This window comes from Musca autumnalis, unplaced genomic scaffold (assembly GCF_047663935.1).
Source record: "Musca autumnalis isolate F117 unplaced genomic scaffold, ASM4766393v1 scaffold_3, whole genome shotgun sequence".
Classification (NCBI taxonomy): Eukaryota; Metazoa; Arthropoda; class Insecta; order Diptera; family Muscidae; genus Musca; species Musca autumnalis.
Window position 1 is genome coordinate 226,234,235 of NW_027411866.1, and position 12,354 is coordinate 226,246,588.

Sequence of the window (12,354 nt, forward strand, 5' to 3'; positions counted from 1 at the left end):
ACGTGGATTTTTTAAAGATTTTTATTTTACAACGTGGATTTTTTAAAGATTTCTATATTACAACGTGGATTTTTTAAAGATTTTTATTTTACAACGTGGATTTTTTAAAGATTTTTATTTTACAACGTGGATTTTTTAAAGATTTTTATTTTACAACGTGGATTTTTTAAAGATTTCTATATTACAACGTGGATTTTTTAAAGATTTTTATTTTACAACGTGGATTTTTTAAAGATTTTTATTTTACAACGTGGATTTTTTTAAGATTTTTATTTTACAACGTGGATTTTTTAAAGATTTTTATTTTACAACGTGGATTTTTTAAAGATTTTTATTTTACAACGTGGATTTTTTAAAGATTTTTATTTTACAACGTGGATTTTTTAAAGATTTTTATTTTACAACGTGGATTTTTTAAAGATTTTTATTTTACAACGTGGATTTTTTAAAGATTTTTATTTTACAACGTGGATTTTTTAAAGATTTCTATATTACAACGTGGATTTTTTAAAGATTTTTATTTTACAACGTGGATTTTTTAAAGATTTTTATTTTACAACGTGGATTTTTTTAAGATTTTTATTTTACAACGTGGATTTTTTAAAGATTTTTATTTTACAACGTGGATTTTTTAAAGATTTTTATTTTACAACGTGGATTTTTTAAAGATTTTTATTTTACAACGTGGATTTTTTAAAGATTTTTATTTTACAACGTGGATTTTTTAAAGATTTTTATTTTACAACGTGGATTTTTTAAAGATTTTTATTTTACAACGTGGATTTTTTAAAGATTTTTATTTTACAACGTGGATTTTTTAAAGATTTTTATTTTACAACGTGGATTTTTTAAAGATTTTTATTTTACAACGTGGATTTTTTAAAGATTTTTATTTTACAACGTGGATTTTTTAAAGATTTTTATTTTACAACGTGGATTTTTTAAAGATTTTTATTTTACAACGTGGATTTTTTAAAGATTTTTATTTTACAACGTGGATTTTTTTAAAGATTTTTATTTTACAACGTGGATTTTTTTAAGATTTTTATTTTACAACGTGGATTTTTTAAAGATTTTTATTTTACAACGTGGATTTTTTAAAGATTTTTATTTTACAACGTGGATTTTTTAAAGATTTCTATATTACAACGTGGATTTTTTAAAGATTTTTATTTTACAACGTGGATTTTTTAAAGATTTTTATTTTACAACGTGGATTTTTTAAAGATTTTTATTTTACAACGTGGATTTTTTAAAGATTTTCATTTTACAACGTGGATTTTTTTAAGATTTTTATTTTACAACGTGGATTTTTTAAAGATTTCTATATTACAACGTGGATTTTTTAAAGATTTTTATTTTACAACGTGGATTTTTTAAAGATTTTTATTTTACAACGTGGATTTTTTAAAGATTTTTATTTTACAACGTGGATTTTTTAAAGATTTTTATTTTACAACGTGGATTTTTTAAAGATTTCTATATTACAACGTGGATTTTTTAAAGATTTTTATTTTACAACGTGGATTTTTTAAAGATTTTTATTTTACAACGTGGATTTTTTAAAGATTTTTATTTTACAACGTGGATTTTTTAAAGATTTTTATTTTACAACGTGGATTTTTTAAAGATTTTTATTTTACAACGTGGATTTTTTAAAGATTTTTATTTTACAACGTGGATTTTTTAAAGATTTTTATTTTACAACGTGGATTTTTTAAAGATTTTTATTTTACAACGTGGATTTTTTTAAGATTTTTATTTTACAACGTGGATTTTTTAAAGATTTTTATTTTACAACGTGGATTTTTTAAAGATTTTTATTTTACAACGTGGATTTTTTAAAGATTTTTATTTTACAACGTGGATTTTTTAAAGATTTTTATTTTACAACGTGGATTTTTTAAAGATTTTTATTTTACAACGTGGATTTTTTAAAGATTTTTATTTTACAACGTGGATTTTTTAAAGATTTTTATTTTACAACGTGGATTTTTTAAAGATTTTTATTTTACAACGTGGATTTTTTAAAGATTTTTATTTTACAACGTGGATTTTTTAAAGATTTTTATTTTACAACGTGGATTTTTTAAAGATTTTTATTTTACAACGTGGATTTTTTAAAGATTTTTATTTTACAACGTGGATTTTTTAAAGATTTCTATATTACAACGTGGATTTTTTAAAGATTTTTATTTTACAACGTGGATTTTTTAAAGATTTTTATTTTACAACGTGGATTTTTTAAAGATTTTTATTTTACAACGTGGATTTTTTAAAGATTTTCATTTTACAACGTGGATTTTTTTAAGATTTTTATTTTACAACGTGGATTTTTTAAAGATTTCTATATTACAACGTGGATTTTTTAAAGATTTTTATTTTACAACGTGGATTTTTTAAAGATTTTTATTTTACAACGTGGATTTTTTAAAGATTTTTATTTTTACAACGTGGATTTTTTAAAGATTTTTATTTTACAACGTGGATTTTTTAAAGATTTCTATATTACAACGTGGATTTTTTAAAGATTTTTATTTTACAACGTGGATTTTTTAAAGATTTTTATTTTACAACGTGGATTTTTTTAAAGATTTTTATTTTACAACGTGGATTTTTTAAAGATTTTTATTTTACAACGTGGATTTTTTAAAGATTTTTATTTTACAACGTGGATTTTTTAAAGATTTTTATTTTAACAACGTGGATTTTTTAAAGATTTTTATTTTACAACGTGGATTTTTTAAAGATTTTTATTTTACAACGTGGATTTTTTTAAGATTTTTATTTTACAACGTGGATTTTTTAAAGATTTTTATTTTACAACGTGGATTTTTAAAGATTTTTATTTTACAACGTGGATTTTTTAAAGATTTCTATATTACAACGTGGATTTTTTAAAGATTTTTATTTTACAACGTGGATTTTTTAAAGATTTTTATTTTACAACGTGGATTTTTTAAAGATTTTTATTTTACAACGTGGATTTTTTAAAGATTTCTATATTACAACGTGGATTTTTTAAAGATTTTTATTTTACAACGTGGATTTTTAAAGATTTTTATTTTACAACGTGGATTTTTTTAAGATTTTTATTTTACAAACGTGGATTTTTTTAAAGATTTTTATTTTACAACGTGGATTTTTTAAAGATTTTTATTTTACAACGTGGATTTTTTAAAGATTTTTATTTTACAACGTGATTTTTTAAAGATTTTTATTTTACAACGTGGATTTTTTAAAGATTTTTATTTTACAACGTGGATTTTTTAAAGATTTTTATTTTACAACGTGGATTTTTTAAAGATTTTTATTTTACAACGTGGATTTTTTAAAGATTTCTATATTACAACGTGGATTTTTTAAAGATTTTTATTTTACAACGTGATTTTTTAAAGATTTTTATTTTACAACGTGGATTTTTTAAGATTTTTATTTTACAACGTGGATTTTTTAAAGATTTTTATTTTACAACGTGGATTTTTTAAAGATTTTTATTTTACAACGTGGATTTTTAAAGATTTTTATTTTACAACGTGGATTTTTTAAAGATTTTTATTTTACAACGTGGATTTTTTAAAGGAATTTTTATTTTACAACGTGGATTTTTTAAAGATTTTTATTTTACAACGTGGATTTTTTAAAGATTTTTATTTTACAACGTGGATTTTTTAAAGATTTTTATTTTACAACGTGGATTTTTTAAAGATTTTTATTTTACAACGTGGATTTTTTTAAAGATTTTTATTTTACAACGTGGATTTTTTAAAGATTTTTATTTTACAACGTGGATTTTTTAAAGATTTTTATTTTACAACGTGGATTTTTAAAGATTTTTATTTTACAACGTGGATTTTTTAAAGATTTTTATTTTACAACGTGGATTTTTTAAAGATTTTTATTTTACAACGTGATTTTTTAAAGATTTTTATTTACAACGTGATTTTTTTAAGATTTTATTTTACAACGTGATTTTTTAAAGATTTTTATTTTACAACGTGGATTTTTTAAAGATTTCTATATTACAACGTGGATTTTTTAAAGATTTTTATTTTTACAACGTGGATTTTTTAAAGATTTTTATTTTACAACGTGATTTTTTAAAGATTTTTATTTTACAACGTGGATTTTTTTAAAGATTTCTATATTACAACGTGGATTTTTTAAAGATTTTTATTTTACAACGTGGATTTTTTAAAGATTTTTATTTTACAACGTGGATTTTTTTAAGATTTTTATTTTACAACGTGGATTTTTTTAAAGATTTTTATTTTACAACGTGGATTTTTTAAAGATTTTTATTTTACAACGTGGATTTTTTAAAGATTTTTATTTTACAACGTGGATTTTTAAAGATTTTTATTTTACAACGTGGATTTTTTAAAGATTTTTATTTTACAACGTGGATTTTTTAAAGATTTTTATTTTACAACGTGGATTTTTTAAAGATTTTTATTTTACAACGTGGATTTTTTAAAGATTTTTAATTTTACAACGTGGATTTTTTAAAGATTTTTATTTTACAACGGGATTTTTTTAAAGATTTTTATTTTACAACGTGGATTTTTAAAGATTTTTATTTTACAACGTGGATTTTTTAAAGATTTTTATTTTACAACGTGGATTTTTTAAAGATTTTTATTTTACAACGTGGATTTTTTAAAGATTTTTATTTTACAACGTGGATTTTTTAAAGATTTTTATTTTACAACGTGGATTTTTTAAAGATTTTTATTTTACAACGTGGATTTTTTAAAGATTTTTATTTTACAACGTGGATTTTTAAAGATTTTTATTTTACAACGTGGATTTTTTAAAGATTTTTATTTTACAACGTGGATTTTTTTAAGATTTTTATTTTACAACGTGGATTTTTTAAAGATTTTTATTTTACAACGTGGATTTTTTAAAGATTTTTATTTTTACAACGTGGATTTTTTAAAGATTTCTATATTACAACGTGGATTTTTTAAAGATTTTTATTTTACAACGTGGATTTTTTTAAAGATTTTTATTTTACAACGTGGATTTTTTAAAGATTTTTATTTTACAACGTGGATTTTTTAAAGATTTTCTATATTACAACGTGGATTTTTTAAAGAATTTTTATTTTACAACGTGGATTTTTTAAAGATTTTTATTTTACAACGTGGATTTTTTTAAGATTTTTATTTTACAACGTGGATTTTTTAAAAGATTTTTATTTTACAACGTGGATTTTTTTAAAGATTTTTATTTTACAACGTGGATTTTTTAAAGATTTTTATTTTACAACGTGGATTTTTTAAAGATTTTTATTTTACAACGTGGATTTTTTAAAGATTTCTATATTACAACGTGGATTTTTTAAAGATTTTTATTTTACAACGTGGATTTTTTAAAGATTTTTATTTTACAACGTGGATTTTTTAAAGATTTTTATTTTACAACGTGGATTTTTTAAGATTTTTATTTTACAACGTGGATTTTTTAAATGTTTGTTTTGTTTATTGTGAAGTTCAATCTCATTTTCGATTGTTTGAGTGGAGTATTCCCCCATTGGCTCAACTTCATTTATTACCCTCTATTACAGAGAGTAATGTTTTTCAAAACGAACTGACAGTGTTGCAAAATTTTACTGATCGCTACCAATATCATGATTTCATCCCGGCGAAGGGAATTATCAATTGGCTTCTCAGTTTTTGAAATGATGCCTTTTAGCGAAAAACCGAACTCTTTAAGTGTCTAGTATTCTCATCATGAATGAGAATCACACTCACTTTTCGGCTTTTCCAAAGAAACACCAAAATCAAAATATTTTGCAACATGTCAGCACGTATCAACTAAGAATTCTTCGAATTCTGTGAGTTGAAAAGAACACCAACACAGTTGCCTGTGAGGTTGTTATTGGAATTTTGTTTTTTTTTTGTTTTTTAACAAAGCTCCATTCATTCGCCCGTGCCTCGGCTGTTTTTTGTTTGTTTTGTTTATTGTTGAAGTTCAATCTCATTTTCGATTGTTTGAGTGGAGTATTCCCCCATTGGCTCAACTTCATTTATTACCCTCTATTACAGAGAGTAATGTTTTTCAAAACGAACTGACAGTGTTGCAAAATTTTACTGATCGCTACCAATATCATGATTTCATCCCGGCGAAGGGAATTATCATTGGCTTCTCAGTTTTGAAATGATGCCTTTTTAGCGAAAAACCGAACTCTTTAAGTGTCTAGTATTCTCATATGAATGAGAATCACACTCACTTTCGGCTTTTCCAAAGAAACACCAAAATCAAAATATTTTGCAACATGTCAGCACGTATCAACTAAGAATTCTTCGATTCTGTGAGTTGAAAAGAACACCAACACAGTTGCCTGTGAGGTTGTTATTGGAATTTTGTTTTTTTTGTTTTTAACAAAGCTCCATTCATTCGCCCGTGCCTCGGCTGTTTTTTGTTTGTTTTGTTTATTGTTGAAGTTCAATCTCATTTTCGATTGTTTGAGTGGAGTATTCCCCCATTGGCTCAACTTCATTTATTACCCTCTATTACAGAGAGTAATGTTTTTCAAAACGAACTGACAGTGTTGCAAAAATTTTACTGATCGCTACCAATATCATGATTTCATCCCGGCGAAGGAATTATCAATTGGCTTCTCAGTTTTTGAAATGATGCCTTTTTAGCGAAAAACCGAACTCTTTAAGTGTCTAGTATTCTCATATGAATGAGAATCACACTCACTTTTCGGCTTTTCCAAAGAAACACCAAATCAAAATATTTGCAACATGTCAGCACGTATCAACTAAGAATTCTTCGAATTCTGTGAGTTGAAAAGAACACCAACACAGTTGCCTGTGAGGTTGTTATTTTTTAAAGATTTTTATTTTACAACGTGGATTTTTTAAAGATTTTTATTTTACAACGTGGATTTTTTAAAGATTTTTATTTTACAACGTGGATTTTTAAAGATTTTTATTTTACAACGTGGATTTTTTAAAGATTTTTATTTTACAACGTGGATTTTTAAAGATTTTTATTTTACAACGTGGATTTTTTAAAGATTTTTATTTTACAACGTGGATTTTTTAAAGATTTTTATTTTACAACGTGGATTTTTTAAAGATTTTTATTTTACAACGTGGATTTTTTAAAGATTTTTATTTTACAACGTGGATTTTTTAAAGATTTTTATTTTACAACGTGGATTTTTTAAAGATTTTTATTTTACAACGTGGATTTTTTAAAGATTTTTATTTTACAACGTGGATTTTTTAAAGATTTTTATTTTACAACGTGGATTTTTTAAAGATTTTTATTTTACAACGTGGATTTTTTAAAGATTTTTATTTTACAACGTGGATTTTTAAAGATTTTTATTTTACAACGTGGATTTTTAAAGATTTTTATTTTTACAACGTGGATTTTTTAAAGATTTTTATTTTACAACGTGGATTTTTTAAAGATTTTATTTTACAACGTGGATTTTTAAAGATTTTTATTTTACAACGTGGATTTTTTAAAGATTTTTATTTTACAACGTGGATTTTTTAAAGATTTTTTATTTACAACGTGGATTTTTTAAAGATTTTTATTTTACAACGTGGATTTTTTAAAGATTTTTATTTTACAACGTGGATTTTTTAAGATTTTTATTTACAACGTGGATTTTTTAAAGATTTTTATTTTACAACGTGGATTTTTTAAAGATTTTTATTTTACAACGTGGATTTTTAAAGATTTTTATTTTACAACGTGGATTTTTTAAAGATTTTTATTTTACAACGTGGATTTTTAAAGATTTTTATTTTACAACGTGGATTTTTTAAAGATTTTTATTTTACAACGTGGATTTTTTAAAGATTTTTATTTTAACAACGTGGATTTTTTAAAGATTTTTATTTTACAACGTGGATTTTTTAAAGATTTTTATTTTACAACGTGGATTTTTTAAAGATTTTTATTTTACAACGTGGATTTTTTAAAGATTTTTATTTTACAACGTGGATTTTTTAAAGATTTTTATTTTACAACGTGGATTTTCTAAAGATTTTTATTTTACAACGTGAATTTTTTAAAGATTTTTATTTTACAACGTGGATTTTTTAAAGATTTTTATTTTACAACGTGGATTTTCTAAAGATTTTTATTTTACAACGTGGATTTTCTAAAGATTTTTATTTTACAACGTGGATTTTCTAAAGATTTTTATTTTACAACGTGGATTTTTGAAAGATTTTTATTTTACAACGTGAATTTTTTAAAGATTTTTATTTTACAACGTGGATTTTTTAAAGATTTTTATTTTACAACGTGAATTTTTTAAAGATTTTTATTTTACAACGTGGATTTTCTAAAGATTTTTATTTTACAACGTGGATTTTTTAAAGATTTTTATTTTACAACGTGGATTTTTTAAAGATTTTTATTTTACAACGTGGATTTTTTTAAGATTTTTATTTTACAACGTGGATTTTTTAAAGATTTTTATTCTACAACGTGGATTTTTTAAAGATTTTTATTTTACAACGTGGATTTTTTAAAGATTTTTATTTTACAACGTGGATTTTCTAAAGATTTTTATTTTACAACGTGGATTTTTTAAAGATTTTTATTTTACAACGTGGATTTTTTAAAGATTTTTATTTTACAACGTGGATTTTTTTAAGATTTTTATTTTACAACGTGGATTTTTTAAAGATTTTTATTTTACAACGTGGATTTTTTTAAGATTTTTATTTTACAACGTGGATTTTTTAAAGATTTTTATTTTACAACGTGGATTTTTTTAAGATTTTTATTTTACAACGTGGATTTTTTAAAGATTTTTATTTTACAACGTGGATTTTCTAAAGATTTTTATTTTACAACGTGGATTTTCTAAAGATTTTTATTTTACAACGTGGATTTTCTAAAGATTTTTATTTTACAACGTGGATTTTTGAAAGATTTTTATTTTACAACGTGGATTTTTTAAAGATTTTTATTTTAAAGATTTTTATTTTACAACGTGGAGTTTTTAAAGATTTTTATTTTACAACGTGGATTTTTTAAAGATTTTTATTTTACAACGTGGATTTTTTAAAGATTTTTATTTTAAAACGTGGAGTTTTTAAAGATTTTTATTTTACAACGTGGATTTTTTAAAGATTTTTATTTTACAACGTGGAGTTTTTAAAGATTTTTATTTTACAACGTGGAGTTTTTAAAGATTTTTATTTTACAACGTGGATTTTTTTAAAGATTTTTATTTTACAACGTGGAGTTTTTAAAAATTTTTATTTTACAACGTGGATTTTTTAAAGATTTTTATTTTACAACGTGGATTTTTTAAAGATTTTTATTTTACAACGTGGATTTTTTTAAGATTTTTATTTTACAACGTGGATTTTTTAAAGATTTTTATTTTACAACGTGGATTTTTTTAAGATTTTTATTTTACAACGTGGATTTTTTAAAGATTTTTATTTTACAACGTGGATTTTCTAAAGATTTTTATTTTACAACGTGGATTTTCTAAAGATTTTTATTTTACAACGCGGATTTTCTAAAGATTTTTATTTTACAACGTGGATTTTTGAAAGATTTTTATTTTACAACGTGGATTTTTTAAAGATTTTTATTTTAAAGATTTTTATTTTACAACGTGGAGTTTTTAAAGATTTTTATTTTACAACGTGGATTTTTTAAAGATTTTTATTTTACAACGTGGATTTTTTAAAGATTTTTATTTTAAAACGTGGAGTTTTTAAAGATTTTTATTTTACAACGTGGATTTTTTAAAGATTTTTATTTTACAACGTGGAGTTTTTAAAGATTTTTATTTTACAACGTGGATTTTTTAAAGATTTTTATTTTACAACGTGGAGTTTTTAAAGATTTTTATTTTACAACGTGGAGTTTTTAAAGATTTTTATTTTACAACGTGGATTTTTTTTAAAGATTTTTATTTTACAACGTGGAGTTTTTAAAAATTTTTATTTTACAACGTGGATTTTTTAAAGATTTTTATTTTACAACGTGGATTTTTTAAAGATTTTTATTTTACAACGTGGAGTTTTTAAAGATTTTTATTTTACAACGTGGATTTTTTAAAGATTTTTATTTTACAACGTGGATTTTTTTAAAGATTTTTATTTTACAACGTGGATTTTTTTAAAGATTTTTATTTTACAACGTGGATTTTTTAAAGATTTTTATTTTACAACGTGGATTTTTTAAAGATTTTTATTTTAAAACGTGGAGTTTTTAAAGATTTTTATTTTACAACGTGGAGTTTTTAAAGATTTTTATTTTACAACGTGGAGTTTTTAAAGATTTTTATTTTACAACGTGGATTTTTTAAAGATTTTTATTTTACAACGTGAATTTTTTTAAAGATTTTTATTTTACAACGTGGAGTTTTTAAAGATTTTTATTTTACAACGTGGATTTTTTAAAGATTTTTATTTTACAACGTGGATGTTTTAAAGATTTTTATTTTACAACATGGATTTTTTAAAGAATTTTATTTTACAACATGGATTTTTTAAAGATTTTTATTTTACAACATGGATTTTTTAAAGATTTTTATTTTACAACATGGATTTTTTAAAAATTTTTATTTTTCAACGTGGATTTTTTAAATATTTTTATTTTTCAACGTGGATTTTTTAAATATTTTTATTTTACAACGTGGATTTTTTAAAAATTTTTATTTTTCAACGTGGATTTTTTAAATATTTTTATTTTACAACGTGTATTTTTTAAAGATTTTTATTTTTCAACGTGGATTTTTTAAAGATTTTTATTTTACAACGTGGATTTTTTAAAGATTTTTATTTTTCAACGTGGATTTTTTAAAGATTTTTATTTTACAACGTGGATTTTTTAAAGATTTTTATTTTACAACGTGGATTTTTTAAAGATTTTTATTTTACAACGTGGATTTTTTAAAGATTTTTATTTTACAACGTGGATTTTTTAAAGATTTTTATTTTACAACGTGGATTTTTTAAAGATTTTTATTTTAGGACGTGCAATTAACTATTAAAGAAATTATTATAATTAATTTTAAGCCATTATAAATTATATTTTTAACCCTTCCATGTTTCCATTCCATTTGAGAATTCAAAATGTTCCCTGATAATTTAACTCAACCCGTTCCCAAAAAACCACTTAATTTTATGGTTTACATTCTATTAAAAGAATCCAAATGAAAAATGTACAAATTATAAAGCAATTTTAAAATAATGTCCTCTATCTCCTTCTCTTACCCTTTTGCCAATTACCCATCCATTATAAGTAAGCTATGATTGTGCCATTTGATTACCTCACGTCGTTTTTTGTGTGGAGGCCTGTCTGATTACAACATTAATTAAATTTAATTGCTTCGCTCTGCTTCAATCAGTTGTTCTAATTTTCGTTTCTCTTCTCCTTCTCTTCTTTACAGAGTAACAAGTCAGGTTGCCACCAAAACGACTACGACAACCACGGCGGCTACGATAGCAACATGACACCTGGCTTACTGGAACAACACCACCAACAGCAATCACATCAAATATCGCCGCTAGGCCACACGTCATCCGCAATGGCTGACAACAACGAGTCCTTTGATTATCACGTGGCTGCCAGTACGAGCAAACAAAAAATGGATATTGCCGATGTTGAAGCGAAATTCAAAGATGTACCGGACAAATATCTGATGATTATTGCCCATTTCTTGGTTGGTGCCATAAATGACACCGAGGCCATGGATCGTTTAAATGGTCCCATCCTGAAGGCCAGCATTGCCAACTTCTATTGGATATTTTTGATTCAATATGCCATACTGGCCATGTTGGGCATTGTAATGAATGTGGCAATTATAGCGTACATTGTCTACCATCGTCTCTATCGGGATGTAACCCATGCGTTCATTATCAATTTGGCATTTTGCCATTTTGTCCAGTGTGCCATCGTCCTGCCCATATCGCTGATGGTGATGTTAATACAAAACTGGATATTTGGACAGTTTTTGTGTTTTTTCTTGCCCATGTTGCAGGTAAGTTAATTAAGATGCTCGTTAAATGATAATCCGTGTGCGAGAGTGAGTGAATGAACAAAAGGATGCAGTGAACGAAGAGGAGAAACATTTTTTATGATTATGTTTTTTTATTTTCGTTTTTGGGACGTGAGTAAAGCGGCTCCATTGAAGCGTTGTATTCGTTTATCTGCATGTTGTTTTTTATTTATTCAATGCTGTGCTGTGCTTGCATGAGCCACCATCATGTAGCGAGATATGAGCCATAAATATTAGCAACATTAATTATATTAACGTCCAATGGTTTTGTAGTGTTTCCAGAATATTAAGTGCATTATCTCGCTGTCGGGTATTATTTAATGTGAGAGGAAAACAACAAATAG

At 23.4% G+C, this 12,354-nt stretch overlaps 1 protein-coding gene across 1 annotated transcript in view; it reads left to right on the top strand.

Annotated features, from left to right (window-relative positions):
• LOC141399041 (uncharacterized) overlaps positions 1 to 12,354 on the top strand; it is a 460,530-nt gene that overhangs the window by 298,579 nt on the left and 149,597 nt on the right. Inside the window, exon 4 of the mRNA XM_073977023.1 lies at positions 11,402 to 11,992. Within this exon, the coding sequence (XP_073833124.1) occupies positions 11,462 to 11,992 (531 nt within the window). The 5' untranslated portion in view covers positions 11,402 to 11,461. The remainder of the gene's footprint in view (positions 1 to 11,401; positions 11,993 to 12,354) is intronic.